The 13,630-nt window shown below is 43.6% G+C and overlaps 1 protein-coding gene across 1 annotated transcript; it reads left to right on the top strand.

The window, feature by feature from the left end:
- The first annotated feature begins 2,264 nt into the window (after nt 1-2,264).
- LOC6726443 lies at nt 2,265-13,342 on the top strand. The gene is made up of 5 exons (XM_016172361.3): nt 2,265-2,715; nt 10,692-10,873; nt 10,955-11,081; nt 11,155-12,687; nt 12,750-13,342. The coding sequence occupies exons 2-5, from the start codon at nt 10,709-10,711 to the stop codon at nt 12,887-12,889; spliced, it is 1,965 nt and encodes a 654-aa protein (XP_016040004.1). The 5' UTR covers nt 2,265-2,715; nt 10,692-10,708; the 3' UTR covers nt 12,890-13,342.
- Nucleotides 13,343-13,630: the final 288 nt, after the last annotated feature.

The raw sequence follows: 13,630 nt of genomic DNA, 5'->3' as shown, positions 1-13,630 counted from the left end.
TATCTCCGGCTGGAGCATTGTAATTGCTTTGGCCAACAGAGTGGCAATTGCCAATCGGACCAGCGAAACGCGAGTGGAGTGTGGAGCGCTCGCCAAACCGCAACCACCTGTTGTAAAAAAGGAGGCAGAGCACACTGTTGCTCCCACAATGTCACTGCTACACGGCGAGAAAGCAGGGGGCACTTCTCTGCTATGGAATAATAATTTAGTTTACTGAGAGAACCGATCACATTTAACCACGAATGTATCTGATGTATCGTTTTACATATTATATATGTATATTATTTCATAGTGCCGAATAGATAGATATAGCAATATATTATTCTACTATATATATATAATTCACCCACTTAATTTCTCCAAGTGCAAGGTTAGGTGACAGGGGCGATAGGTTGCCGGAACGAACGACTTACTTGTCGTTTCCAAGGAGTTTTCATGTGGGGAGAACTAGTGGGAGTTGGGTGCGAGAGAGCGAGCGAGCGAGCGAGCCAGAGAGAGAGAGAGAGTGGGCTGCACAGTGGAGCAATGTTGTGAAACCGAAATAGTACCGTGAGTCAGATTAATTAATTCGCTGGGCACTTGGTAACTTATTGATGGGACCACGCAAGGATTGAGAAATGATGGATGGGCTGGCTCATTACTAATTGATAAATGATCGAAAGCTTGGATTTTCTATTCTTTAAGTTGATGGGGATTAAGGTAAATGGTTACATAATTACTTTATTGCAGTCGTAAAAATAGGAAATAGGACATACGGAATCCTTAAAACATTGCAGGCAGGGATAAAATCGTAATTGTTCTTTTATTTTTTTTTTACGAGCGACCTAACGATCGTTAATTGTGGTTAACCCTAGAAAACCTCTTAGGTGTTGCTACGAGTGAGGGGATTCATTACCTAATCTAACCCTATACCAACAAAATTTGGCTACACAGTTAACTTTAAATTATGTTTTAATGTTTTAAAGGATCTAAAGATGCAATAGTTATCAGGTATCAATTATAAATTCATTTACATATGTTTGTGCTCTGGCACACACTTTTATTTATTTGTAGTCATTAGCAGCGAAGTTAAAAATTGTTCTCTGTGTATGGGTATTTGTCTACCAACCAATTAGTGGCTACTGTCTACCTGGCCTGCGACCTTTGAACTTGCTGTGTGGCCGGCAAGTGGCAACAGTTGGTCGGTCGGCCATAGAGCGGCTCTATAAAGATCTCTTTTTCCCATACTCTCTGTCTCTCTTTCTCTCTTTCTGTTTGTAGCTCTCTTTTTCCCCATAAGATGATTTCTGAACGCAGAAAATTATTTTGTATTAATTTGAGCCAATTAATTTGCCTTTTTTCCCAGATTAGTTAAGCATAATAATTTCTAATATATTTCTTATTAATTTAGAAACTTGTTCAGTTCAAAGCTTAAAATAACGTGTCAGAAAATATATCAATTTTTGTTCAGTGCATTGAGATCTCTGAGCGGATCTATTCAACAGTCCAAGTTCTACGTCGTCATCATGATGCTGTAAACATTCGCCAAATCACATCACAGCCCACTGTTGAGCCGGTCTTGTGCGAGTGCGAGAGAGAGGGGTCGGCCTGGCCAAGACAGAGAGACAGAGAAAGAGAGAGGTGGAGAGAGAGGGATGGCTATTGCCCGGCAACTGCTAATTGGGATGGCTAAATGCTGCATTGCATCCTCTGCCGCGATTCCTGCTGCACTTACGGTGCATCGTCGTCTATCCTGGCGCTGCCCACGCACGAAGAGAGAAGTTCACACTCTTCCCGCCTTCCGCCGGCGGTACACGGCGAAAAAATTTTATTAATTACGGTTAATTACAAAGTTGTAGCAGGGACTTTAAGCTAACAAATTTCAATACAATAAATAAATAAAAACAAACAATAAATAGTGAGTTAAGAATTATAAATACGATATTAGAAGAATGATATAAATTGTAATTATAGTTTTATAAATGTGATGCTAATGCTTTACAACGTAATTATATAAAAAATAAATAAGATGGGGAATTTGTTTCACTAAGTCATGTATTACTTAGTAATATATTTCAAACAATTTTTATTGTACAATTTCTTTTCCGCATGCCAAGTATGTGATGTGTATGTGATCCATTGTCAAGAGATTTGCATTCTTTCTTGCTCGCCCAATGCGAATTTCTCTCAGTGTACGGCCAGCTCTCTCCGACCATCTCGCTCTCGCTCCGCTGTTTTGCTTTGCCAGTGGCTTTGCTTTGCTTTGCTTTGGCGTAGAATGCTATAAAGCAGACCGCAGCCGTGGAACAGCAGCAAGTCGACTGCTGGCCGCGTAACAGTAAACACACCGACGAGCGGACGTACACGGAGCGAAAGAAGGTGGCAGTTCCATGGAATCGAGCTACCACGAAAGAGTTATTGTCTGTTAGAAGCACCAGCGCAGCAGCAGCAGCAGCAGTACAAATATTGTGTGCCGTCCGAAGAGAACAGCTGAGCCACACGCTGTTTTTTTTAACGCTGTCCCGTTCTGCGGCACTTGCTGTTTGTTTTCCGTAGCCGTCGTGTGTCGTCGTCGTCGTATTTGAACTCTCTTTTTGTTACTGTGCATATATTTTTGAATTCTCTGTGCTGCACTCAGTGCACAGGGAAAAGTGTTAGAATTAGCAGATCATCAAGACATCTGCTAACCTGTGATTTCCAACACACCCGCAGGCGAATTGGCAACAAGTTACCACCGTAAGTCTCGTGTCGATCAACAAGTGAAGATGTTAGTTAAGTGCCAATAGAACCGAACAAGAATTTATTGAATTTGCAAATATAAAATATAAAAATATAAAAACATAAAAACGATAAAAACGCAACCATGCTATTCATTTAGGTGATGTGTGACTGTTATTTGCGATTCAATATAAGGTGATTTTGTGAAACTTTTGAACTATGCCCGCTATAAATGTAGCCCACTGTTCTGGGTGTAGGGGATTTTCAGAAGCTTTGTCTTTGGCCATAAACCGTAATTAGAAGGCATTAAAAACGTGTGATTTGAAAATTCGTGAATTAAACCTTATAGGATTGTTCTCTTTCTCTCTCTCGAGTGAGAGAGCCCAAATTGAGTTTATGAATTAGCTGTAGTTTCCATAATGGTTTCACATGGTACATATGTATGTACATATGTATGTACCATCCAGTTGGGTGGGATCCGTCTAGTCCAACCCATAATCCCCTGCCCAGTCTGATCTGATCCCGGAACCAAATTGAGTTTCGCCAAAGGTTTCAGCATTTTTCATGTGTATTTTTTTCATCTAACCATCGACGGGGAGCAGAAAATGTTTACCAAATTGAATTACACATTTTTATGATGTGCTGGTGCCTTGCTCTGCCCCCTTCCCCCTTCCCCACCGCCGCCTGTCAGGCCTCAGGTGCTGTCCTGAATCTGGAAATCCGGGTGTCCGGAATGGAAGGAGTCCACGTTTTCGAGAGCGGGAATGCATTTATGGCGCCGCCATTAGGGTGGACCAGTAAATTAGGTTAATTTTCGAAAGTAATCGAAAGCTTTAGCAGCGCCTTTTTTTTGATGAATTAGAAAGAACTTGCATATTCTCGAATCAAGGCAGACTGTATTGTTCACACACATTTCAATATGTAAGTGCTGCATTAAATACATGTTGAACTTCTATATATATATATATATAGTAGTATAAAAATCTATAATCTGTTTTGTAATCACGAGTGGTAAAAATACTTTGTAAATCCTTTGGTCTACGCCCAAATGAGCATGAATGCAAAAGCCAACATAAACGGCTAATTATGAAAGTATCCCGATTTAACTCGAGGCCTGGCTTATAATGACCGATTATTTGATTAAAAGGCATCCGAACGCATTCAAGAGCAACCGAATATTGTTGGCCGTTGATGATAACCATTGTTGGTTGCCAAGGTTTCCATGGTATTTGCAGTTGGCTCACAAGCGAGCTGGCGAAATGCTGTCTGAAATTCCGACTTAACTCCCCACCAGATAGATAACCTGTTGCATTTTGCAATGGGGTAAACAAAGGAATCACCTGTGCGCCCCCACATTTTGGCCTTCGTATGGGAGCACATTCGAGCGCATTCATCTGGAAAATTGATGGTAAATTTCGCATTTAGTTTGATTCTCAATTGAATCAACAGTTTCTAAGCCTGCTGCTTGTGCGATGATGATGATGATTACCGGATTGATGTATAATGTATAATAATGGTCTATCCACCCTCCGCAAAACTTGCAATGGACAAGGAGCCGGTGCAAAGGTCTACTAGTCCAGAATCTCAAGCGGTGATAAGCCAATCCAAAAAGGCAGACTGTTATATGCCAGATACTCGTAGATAGTTGGAGGGTTATTTCAATGAAAAGCTTTGAAATGCTACTTTGCCTTCTTCACAATGAATATTCAGAAAAGGAGAACTAACAAAGCAATATGATTATATGATGGTATTATATCAACAGTTTGTTTATCAACATTCAGGTGTGTGCACTAATTTCTTGCCGCCAAAAGCAAGGCCAATCAATAAGTTATGCAGATAAGTATTTGGTTTATAACCATGCATTTGCATTATTGAATTGTCATTTTTTATCTTAGTGAACCTCCTACTCCGCCTCCTCCTCCTCGCAGATCGTGTGTCAGCCACTTGTCTTGTTTGACAGCACACCCAAGTGGCATTAGCATTTGGGGATTGAAACTGGAACCATTGGCCAGTTTGCCCAAGAGAATTTCTGGGATTGGTTTTGGGTTTCTCCAGTGCACCGCAGTGCACTCCTTTCGGGCCCTCGGAGCACTTCAGTTCACGGAAGGCACCACTTGGTGGGAGTCGGGTTGAAGTACGTGAGTTTATTTGGCTGAACACAAAAATCAGAGACTCGAACAACACACACACTCAAGACCGAAAAACAAAAAACAAAATTAAACAAAAAATATAATAAAATAAAAGAAGTGAAGAGCAGGAGAGGAGCGGAGGGGAGAGGTGCCTAGGAATGGTCTGAAATGTGCATTAAACGCTTTGCATAGGAAAGCGACATGGACATGGTATGGGGATTGCGCCGGAGATTGACATTCCCATTCCCGTTCCCGTTCCTATTCCTATTCCATTGGGCTACCCACTCCTATTACCATTTCCCATTCCCTAACCCAATCCCATTCCCTATCCCTACTATACCATTTTCACTTCGAGAATCGCAGAGAACACACACAAAACACACATGTGAGAATGTGCCGGGTGTTGGGATTATTTTGTGGCCGGGTGAGGGGCCTTCGCTTCAGGCCTTCGGGCAATAACAATCATTCGAAATGCGCCTTAAAATAGCAAGCACCGAACACGTTGCTCATAATCTCCGATGCAATTGAGTGCTGGCAGCCAGCACATGAATGATAACTTTGTCCAGGCCCACTGGAGTATTAATAGCCATTTCTAGTCCCTATTGAAAGCGAGCATGACGCCCGCTGCCATGCCAACCAGCAGCCCCATTGAGCTCCTCCTGCCATTGCCCGACCATCATCGCCCGACCCTGCACAACCACCAACAACAAAGCCGAAAAAGCGTCTAAGCCACAGTGCAACTTCAGTTGGTTGTTGTCGCCACCAGGTGTCAATGCTTTAAGTTATGTTTTGCATTTCCAAACACATCCAACCATCCAACCAACCAAGCAACACCGCCACCATTTGCACTTGTTGCACTACTAATTAGCGGCGGGAACTTTTTCTAGCACAGCAAAGCCCACCCAAAACCGACACCCAACCATTTGTTCGAGTTAGCGAAGTTCAACTGTATGGCTTGGTGCCCGAGATTGGTTCCCACTCAGCTGGGCTTGGGTCTTATGCATTCTGCAGTTTGTTCTACACCACAAGAGTTCCACGAAAGTAGCAGGCGCCAACAACTCGGGGATCGGAAGGAAGACCACAGATTCTGTGGAACGCAACCAGGGGGTCTTTATTGCAGTTTACGATTCGATGCGTTTATATTACCGAAATAAACCCTAATTGGACACCTTGATGCTGCAAAAGGCAGCACGCATTTGTGCGGGACTTTCCTCCCATCCTCCCATCGACGTTGATCTCTAAAAAACCGGTTTCAGCCTTATATGCATACAAATCACTTCCTCTAAACAACGATTTCAGCGTCATTATAGCGTCAAACACCGAGTACGCCCCTAAAAAACGAGAGTTTGACATATTTGTGCATACAAATAACCATTTTGAACGAGGAACTATTTTAGTTAATCACGCCAGGAACCTGATAATACGTATATTTAACTACAGATCACATGAATATTCTCAAAATGACTTCCGAAACAAATAATTAAATAAAAAGTATTCTATGGAACTCTATTGTTTTGATAGCATTCGTACTGCGTCGATATAAAAAACTTAATATTTCCTCTTACACATTTTCTAGACTAGACACTCAACTTGAAAGCATTGTGGAATTATTTGTTTTCGCCTCCCTCGAATACTAAATCATTTAATAATGTTCCCCAATCAGATCAAAGCGGAATCCGTTCCCATTGTAATCTTCTGAAAAAAGAGCTAAGCTCTTCGGGCAGCAATCCCATTGATAGATAGATGGATGGATGATAGCTCCATATAGTATATCCATCCATACCAGTGGGTGATTATAATAATATTATTTACGACCAAGCGTTCAGTTCGCAAGTCCAATGATTCCCTCCCTTTCCGCGCTTCACAAACTTTAAGTTCACCTCCAAACAGATTGTAGATACATATATATGATTGTTCTCTTATTTGATCAGCTGAAAGTTGGGCGTTCTCTTACTTTTCTCATTAGCAGCGAATCAATTACGCGCGTATCGCTGGGCTTTAATCAATTCTCATTGACACAATTTAATTGAAGCGTTTGCTTGTGAAATAAAACGATCTGAGCGCCAATTCGTTGACGCCTCTCATGTACTCACATACCCATACTATATGTTGTGAATGAATACTCATATACTCATATACTCATATGTTGTATATACGATTCGATTCCGTTTATTACACCACAAAGCAAACCGATTAATCTCAATTAGGGGCCAATTGGCTGAGCGAAAATGCTGGAGAAAACTTCCGTTGCGTGTGGAAGCACTGGGAGAAAATCTAGTTAGTTAGAACGAATAAGTGGTCGTAATGGTGTGAATCCATTCACACTTCAACTAATATATCTCTACAACCTCTACATCTCTTCTATAATATGATAACGTCTTATATTTCCATATATATAAATAAATGATTGTATAAATGACATCCTTAAGATACCCATGTTATATGCTAGCTCCTGATAACACACTGATATCTCTTTCTCTGAGTGTATCAATGGGTAGCTTGTTGGATAGTTGTTCGCCCATTAGCTGCACCTGTTCTACACGCTCGCTCCTTGTATTTTTTGTTCCGTCTGTGTGCCTGAGTGGTGGGCATGTCGTGAACTTGAGAAAGTACAAGTGTTTCCACCATTTGTTCTCCGGCTCCGCTTCGTCCCGCCCAGAGATAACCGGCGATCGGCCTAATCAATAGTGCCGCCATCGGGGCCCTATCTATCTATCTTTCTATCTTGCCGAGCGAGTGACTCATCCACAGGGCCGACCGTTCGCCATTCGGCTGCGATAAGGCTTAGAGTTTGGTAGGCCCGTTAATTGGTGCACCGAGAGAAATGAAGTCATTGGTGCACAGCTCTTCACTTGAGGCCTTAACCTTAAGATTAATCTTTGATCTCAGATCACATCATGGCGGATTTGGAATCTTCGGAAAAGCCCATTTAGCGATTCGGACTTGAAACGAAGATTATTCGGGTTTTCGAACTGCGTTTTTTATGCTTTAATCTGCCAATTTTTGCGTTATCTTATCACATAATGGCATGGTCGTAGAACTACCAATTTTCCCGTTTGCTTTCAACGTGTTCGCATGCAAGTTCCTAGACAGACAGATTCCCTGTAAATAGCACGTGCTTTTCAACTGTGTTATCACAGGCACTGGTATCCGCATCGATTCTTATCTGGCCAATGCGAAAAGTATTTGCCAATCCTTGGACGCATTCGGTTCCTTTGTCTGATCGCCAAAGGGAATACGCGGCTTTCCATTCGTTGGGGCCCGTCTTATCGTACAAAAGATAACGCCATTCGACGGCAATAAGCCCAGCGAATCCCTTGTTTATTGACTTCTGCTTCTTCTTCACCGGCCCCCTCATTAAAATGCAAAATTATAGGCACAAGCGTCTTATCGATGAACGGGTTATCCAAAAATAGGCTTCAACCATCCAGTCAAATTGTGATTTGTATTTTATTGCATGTTGACAAATCGAAGTGGGGAAGGGGGGTATTAAAAAAAAAATAATAAAAAATAACGGTGAAATAACCAATTGTCCCCAACTAACCAACCAAACAGCCAGCACTTACCAACTTTATCATAGCATGAGTATTTGTTTTTCCACACAAAATTGTTGCCCATGCGGCATGACGGCGCAAAATACAATGTCATGTATAAGAAAACATCGACGACAAATTGCGGAAACCACTCGGCACATGCCCCACCGATCCCGAAGACCCAAAAACCGGAATATGGTGAGTCGGTGGATCGATGGATCGCTGGATCGTCCGATCTCTCCGACATGCTCGATATTCCGACAACTCAGAGCGAAAGTATCGCCCCCCAATGCTCTCACGAGGAATATGGAATGTCATGCGATGAGTTTGCAAGTACAGTGTAGCAAACTAGTCGAGTGTTTGTTTCTAATCACTTCTAGTCGATATGTTAATAATGTAGTGGTTTAATATCAATGTTATCGCATTGACACTCTTGCAGTACATGAAATTGAACACGACTAACTTTCGTTTTGTTAACGCATCTAATGCATTGGTAAAGACTCCAGTTTGTCTAAAAAGGTGGCTAAAAGTAGGCAACATCTTTAGATATTTTTACTACTAAATCAAGAAGGAATGTTAGAAGTTAGTTTTTTATTCCGAATACCTAAGAGTTAGTTTGCAAATCTCGCTTATGCCAGCACATGGTAACGAAGTTATTTGTGTAAATACATAATTCCTTTAAACTTTGTTCAGAAACTGGATTGCTTATGTATTAACTTTCGTAGAAATGATAACACAATCAATCCCTCTTAACTTTAGCATATTCCTTACCCCATCCTGTTTAGATGGCCAGACTCTCATCCAGCTTTTCTCAGTTGATCGATGGCTTGGAACTTAAAGTCTGCTAAGTGCCATCGTCGGGGGTTTTGTACTTCTGGTTCTACCCCTCGATCCCTCCATCCCAGACCTGGTTTCAGACCGACTGCGTCAGCGGGCGGGCGTCAATTTATGGCACGCTTCGATGAAGTTCCATGGCTGATGATGGCGATGATGATGGGACGGGTCTTCCGGGGCAGCACTGTCTGAATGAAGACATATCCCCAGTGCACCAGCTGTACTCGTCCCCGCATTATCGATGCATAAATAAACGAGATGCCGAGGTTGTGCGATCCGCACGATCCACGATCCGCGATCCGCCGAGCTCTGCTTTTATTTTTACAACTTGTCCTTTGATTATCGCAAGAACCGAACGATGACAACGATGGTGTCTCGCATTGCCGCATTTTGATGGTCCGGTCTGGCGGCTTTCGCACTCCGCTCCAATCAGCAATCAGCAATCTCCGATCTCCGATCTGCAATCATTGCGCCAATGCAAAGCACACACACCCGCTAAGTGATTTCCCTTCGAGATCACCAAATTGCATCAGTTTTTAGCGGGACAGCTAGAGCGTGCCTTGCATAACCAAGCTCCATGTTGTGAGTCGCACCCATGATGATGGCAAATCAAAAAAATAGAACTATCTATACGATGGAGCCCCAGTCGATCGAGTGGTCTATCGACCCCGCCCCGTTCATAAATGCCTATGACTGTCATATAATAATGACTCCGGCAATTCAGCTATCTCCTGCGATCCCAATTAGCAATTAGAGCATTATCTCCCCCGCCACCCGTTACCACGGCAAAGAGTCGTTGAAGGTGTGTCGCCGATTCAACTGATATTGCCGATGGAGTCTGATACCTAGTAATTTGGAAAATCGCCGGATGGGCATATGTTGTCCCAAGTGATGTGAATTTCTAGATTCGTTAGACATTATATGGCATTGGTATGGGTTGAGCATTTAACGCCTGCTTAGAACTTGTGAGAGAGCTCTCGGGAAAAATAGGTGTTACCTAATGAAAAGTGTGGATGTGCTTTTAATTTACACGATTTACTCAGCACTTTGCACTTTAAAGTGGTGGGAAATCGTAGTCAAACACTAAGATTCCTCACGTTCTTTAAGTTCCCAAGTACCACAAATTAAGTGCATAAATAAAGAGCTTAAAAGTTGTAATTAATTAAGTGCCATGCCAGTTTGGATATGGGTTAACCTGCAAAGTTGCTAATCTCTGCTGTTTCGATGAGAGCACCAACTGATTTCCTCGAAAAATGTGACATTTGCTTATCATTTAGCCTTGTATGTACGTATCTAATTAGCACACTATCGAGTAGGTCATTTGTCGCATTATAGGAGGTTGTCTACAGCGCAATATTCCTACTCCTTAAATGTTAAAAATCAGTGAATACTATACCATAGTAGGCCCTGTATGTTCTGCCTTGAGCGACAAAAAGGCTTGAACTAAAAAAAGAAACGACACAGGCAGTGCCATTAATCAACGTCTTTGCACTTTCAGGATCACATCTCGCCACAATGGAAAAATCCAGCTTAACGGAGAAGAATCACACCCAAGTGTACAATGACACAACGAAGCCAAAGAAGCCCAAGCGTCGCGACAAGAGCGATCTGGGTCCGGATTTTGTGGCGCCCGACGGGGGATGGGGCTGGGTGGTCTGTCTGGCAGCCGGTTTGAATAACGTGAGTGATATAGCGTGGCCGAGTTGGAGCAGTCTGGATGGGATGGCATAATAATCTCCCTATCCTCCCATTCCCGCACAGTTCTTCCTTTTCCCGGCTCTGCAGCAGTATGGCCTGATCTACAGGGTGCGGATGCAGTCCCTGGGCTTCGATGCCAAGCAAACCACGACCATTGTGAACGTGGTGATGGCAATCTCCTCGCTAGTAGGTGAGTTTCACCTGGCCAACGCTCCATCGATGATGCATTTGCTGATACAAACATCTCATTCTCTTGTCCATAGGCATTGTCAATGGCGCCATGTTCCGGCGGTTCACATTCCGTCAGGTGGCCCTGACCGGCACCATTCTGGCCTTCCTGGGCATCTTCTTGTCGGCCTTTTGCACCACCTTCTGGCAGTATATCATCTGTCTGTCGGCGATATTTGGTATCGGCTTGGGTCTTGCCATGGCCGCCACCTCTCTGGCGGTCAATACGTACTTTAAGCTGAAGCGGCGTCGTGCCACCGGTTTCTCGTGGACGATCACTGGCCTGGGACCCATATTCTTTCCGCAGGTGTCCACCATCCTGCTGGGCTACTATGGAGCCCAGGGCACTATTCTGATCTACGCTGGAATCGCCATGAATGCCATTCTCTGCGCTTTGACCTTGCAACCCGTGCTTTGGCATGTGAAGAAGCCCGAAAAACCAGTTCCCAGTATAATCGAAGGGATTCCCGAGACGGAGAAGCTGCAACCAGAACTTTTGGAGGCCAATGGCAATCTGTTGTCGCCCAGCAATGATCCGTGGAAGGATTACGAGTGCAAGTACTGTCAGTATCAGAAACGTTCTAAGCGAGGCCTTTTCTCGTCCCAGTACCTCTTCAATGTCGATGATCCCGAGAGGCCGGGCTACGAGATCACCGAGCCAGGAACTCCCATGTTGGCCCGTGCCAATGACGGTTGGTTTGGATCGAAGCTCTCCCTGACCTCGGAGAGCGCGGGCGGAGCTCGCTCTCGCACTCGTCAAGCTCTGATGCGTCAGGTTTCATCCAGAAGTCGTGAGAATCTCGATAGACTGGAACAAAATCGCCATGACCAGGCTCCAGACACTCCATCCGCTGCGCCCTTGTACAAGCCAAACTACTTCAATCGCGAGCGCGAGGACCTCGATCGCTATGCCAGCAAGACGAGCGTGTATTCTCGGCCTGGTCAGGATGAGCTCCTGCGCTGCACCTGTGCAGAGGACAAGGCACTGCTGCAAAAGACCGCCGAGTCGCTTCACGTGGACCTGCTCAATAATTTGGCCGACGAAGTTGCCGAGGAGGAGGCCAAGAAGCGCATGACCTTCTTCCAGAAGGTGAGCAAGTTCTTCGATCTGGATCTTCTGCGGGACTTCACATTTGTCAACCTGGCCGTCGGCATGAGCATCATGATGTTTGGCGAGATGAACTTCTCGGTGCTGACCCCATTCATCCTGAACAGCTTTGGGTACACGGATACACAGATCTCGCTGGTGATGTCGCTGCTGGCCTGCATGGATATATCGGTGAGGTTCCTCGCTCCGCTCGCCTTGGAGAAGGTGAAGCTGGATAACCGTGTGCTGTTTGCCTTCGGCATCCTGTGCATCGCCGTGGGCCGCGTGGTGGTGGCCTTTACCGACTCCTACGAGGTCATGATCGGCGTCTTCCTGCTGATCGGCTTCGGCAAGGCATTCCGCACCATCTTCTCACCTCTGATAATACCCAGTTACGTTCCGCTCAACCGCTTGCCAGCTGCATCTGGTCTGCAGCTCATCTTCAACACCATATTCTCGTTTGCCATGGGCCCAATTCTTGGTGAGTTTTATGGTGGTTATATTGTGTGTGAAACGTAATAATCATTACTATTTTCCTTAAAGGCATCTTGACGGAGGCCTACGGTTATGCAGCCACCATCCATACCATCAATGCACTCACCCTCTTGGCCTTACTCCTTTGGCTAACTGAGTCCGTGGTGCGCCGCATTTTGGGCAAGCCCTCCCAAGGATTGGGCCAATAGAAGCCGCATTCATACTAATCCGAATTGAAATTGCGACGAGTGGGAGCTCAAAACCTTCGTCGGAACTGAACTACTTGCATATGTCCATCCCAGTGTGCGAGATCATGGCTAACTTGGAGCTGTAGACATAACCTAGTCCATAATTCCCGGTCGATGTGTGCGAATAGTATTACTTGAGCGTAAAGATACCTAAGAAACATATCTCTTAACTAGCTCATAATCACCCATCGCTACATAAATTTACGGTCCATTTTTTTTTTTAGCTTTTGATACTCGTACTAGAATAATTGAATGTACTTAGTGATACGTTATAAGTGTAATAATATTGTTCCGCAGTTGATAAAGAAATATATATATGTATATTAGTTAGAAAAAAGTATCGAAATTGTGCAAAAGTTAATACACTATTGGTTAAGTGACTTAATTGAAATACACCATGGTTTGAACATGTGAGTCAGCATATTTATAAAATGGGAAGTTTAACTACTTTTTGTGTACTTCGTTTATGCATAAATGTAGTGATTAGAGGGTAGGATTAAGGGCATTATTAAGGCATATCTCAACGTTTGGGGATGATTTTAAAGAGTTCATACTACATTTAGTATGCATTTTACTCAAAGATTACTTAGAAGAAATAAATATTTATCAGATTTTCGAGGGCTTGTTCAATATTCGTCAAGGTTTTAATTAATATATAAATAAAATCAAAAGTTGGTTTTGTTCTATATGTGCAAATGCAGC

Source organism: Drosophila simulans, chromosome X (genome assembly GCF_016746395.2).
Source record: "Drosophila simulans strain w501 chromosome X, Prin_Dsim_3.1, whole genome shotgun sequence".
In the NCBI taxonomy this organism is placed as follows: domain Eukaryota; kingdom Metazoa; phylum Arthropoda; class Insecta; order Diptera; family Drosophilidae; genus Drosophila; species Drosophila simulans.
The sequence above is the reverse complement of the archived record's forward strand: the minus strand, read 5'-3'. Positions and strand labels throughout refer to the sequence as shown.

Bases quoted from the DNA above. Each gene is read 5' to 3' on its own strand.
- LOC6726443 (XM_016172361.3), top strand. From the start codon at position 10,709: ATGGAAAAATCCAGCTTAACGGAGAAGAATCACACCCAAGTGTACAAT. The intron at 10,874-10,954 runs GTGAGTGATATA...ATTCCCGCACAG, and splicing joins TGGCAGCCGGTTTGAATAAC to TTCTTCCTTTTCCCGGCTCT. The intron at 11,082-11,154 runs GTGAGTTTCACC...TCTTGTCCATAG, and splicing joins GGCAATCTCCTCGCTAGTAG to GCATTGTCAATGGCGCCATG.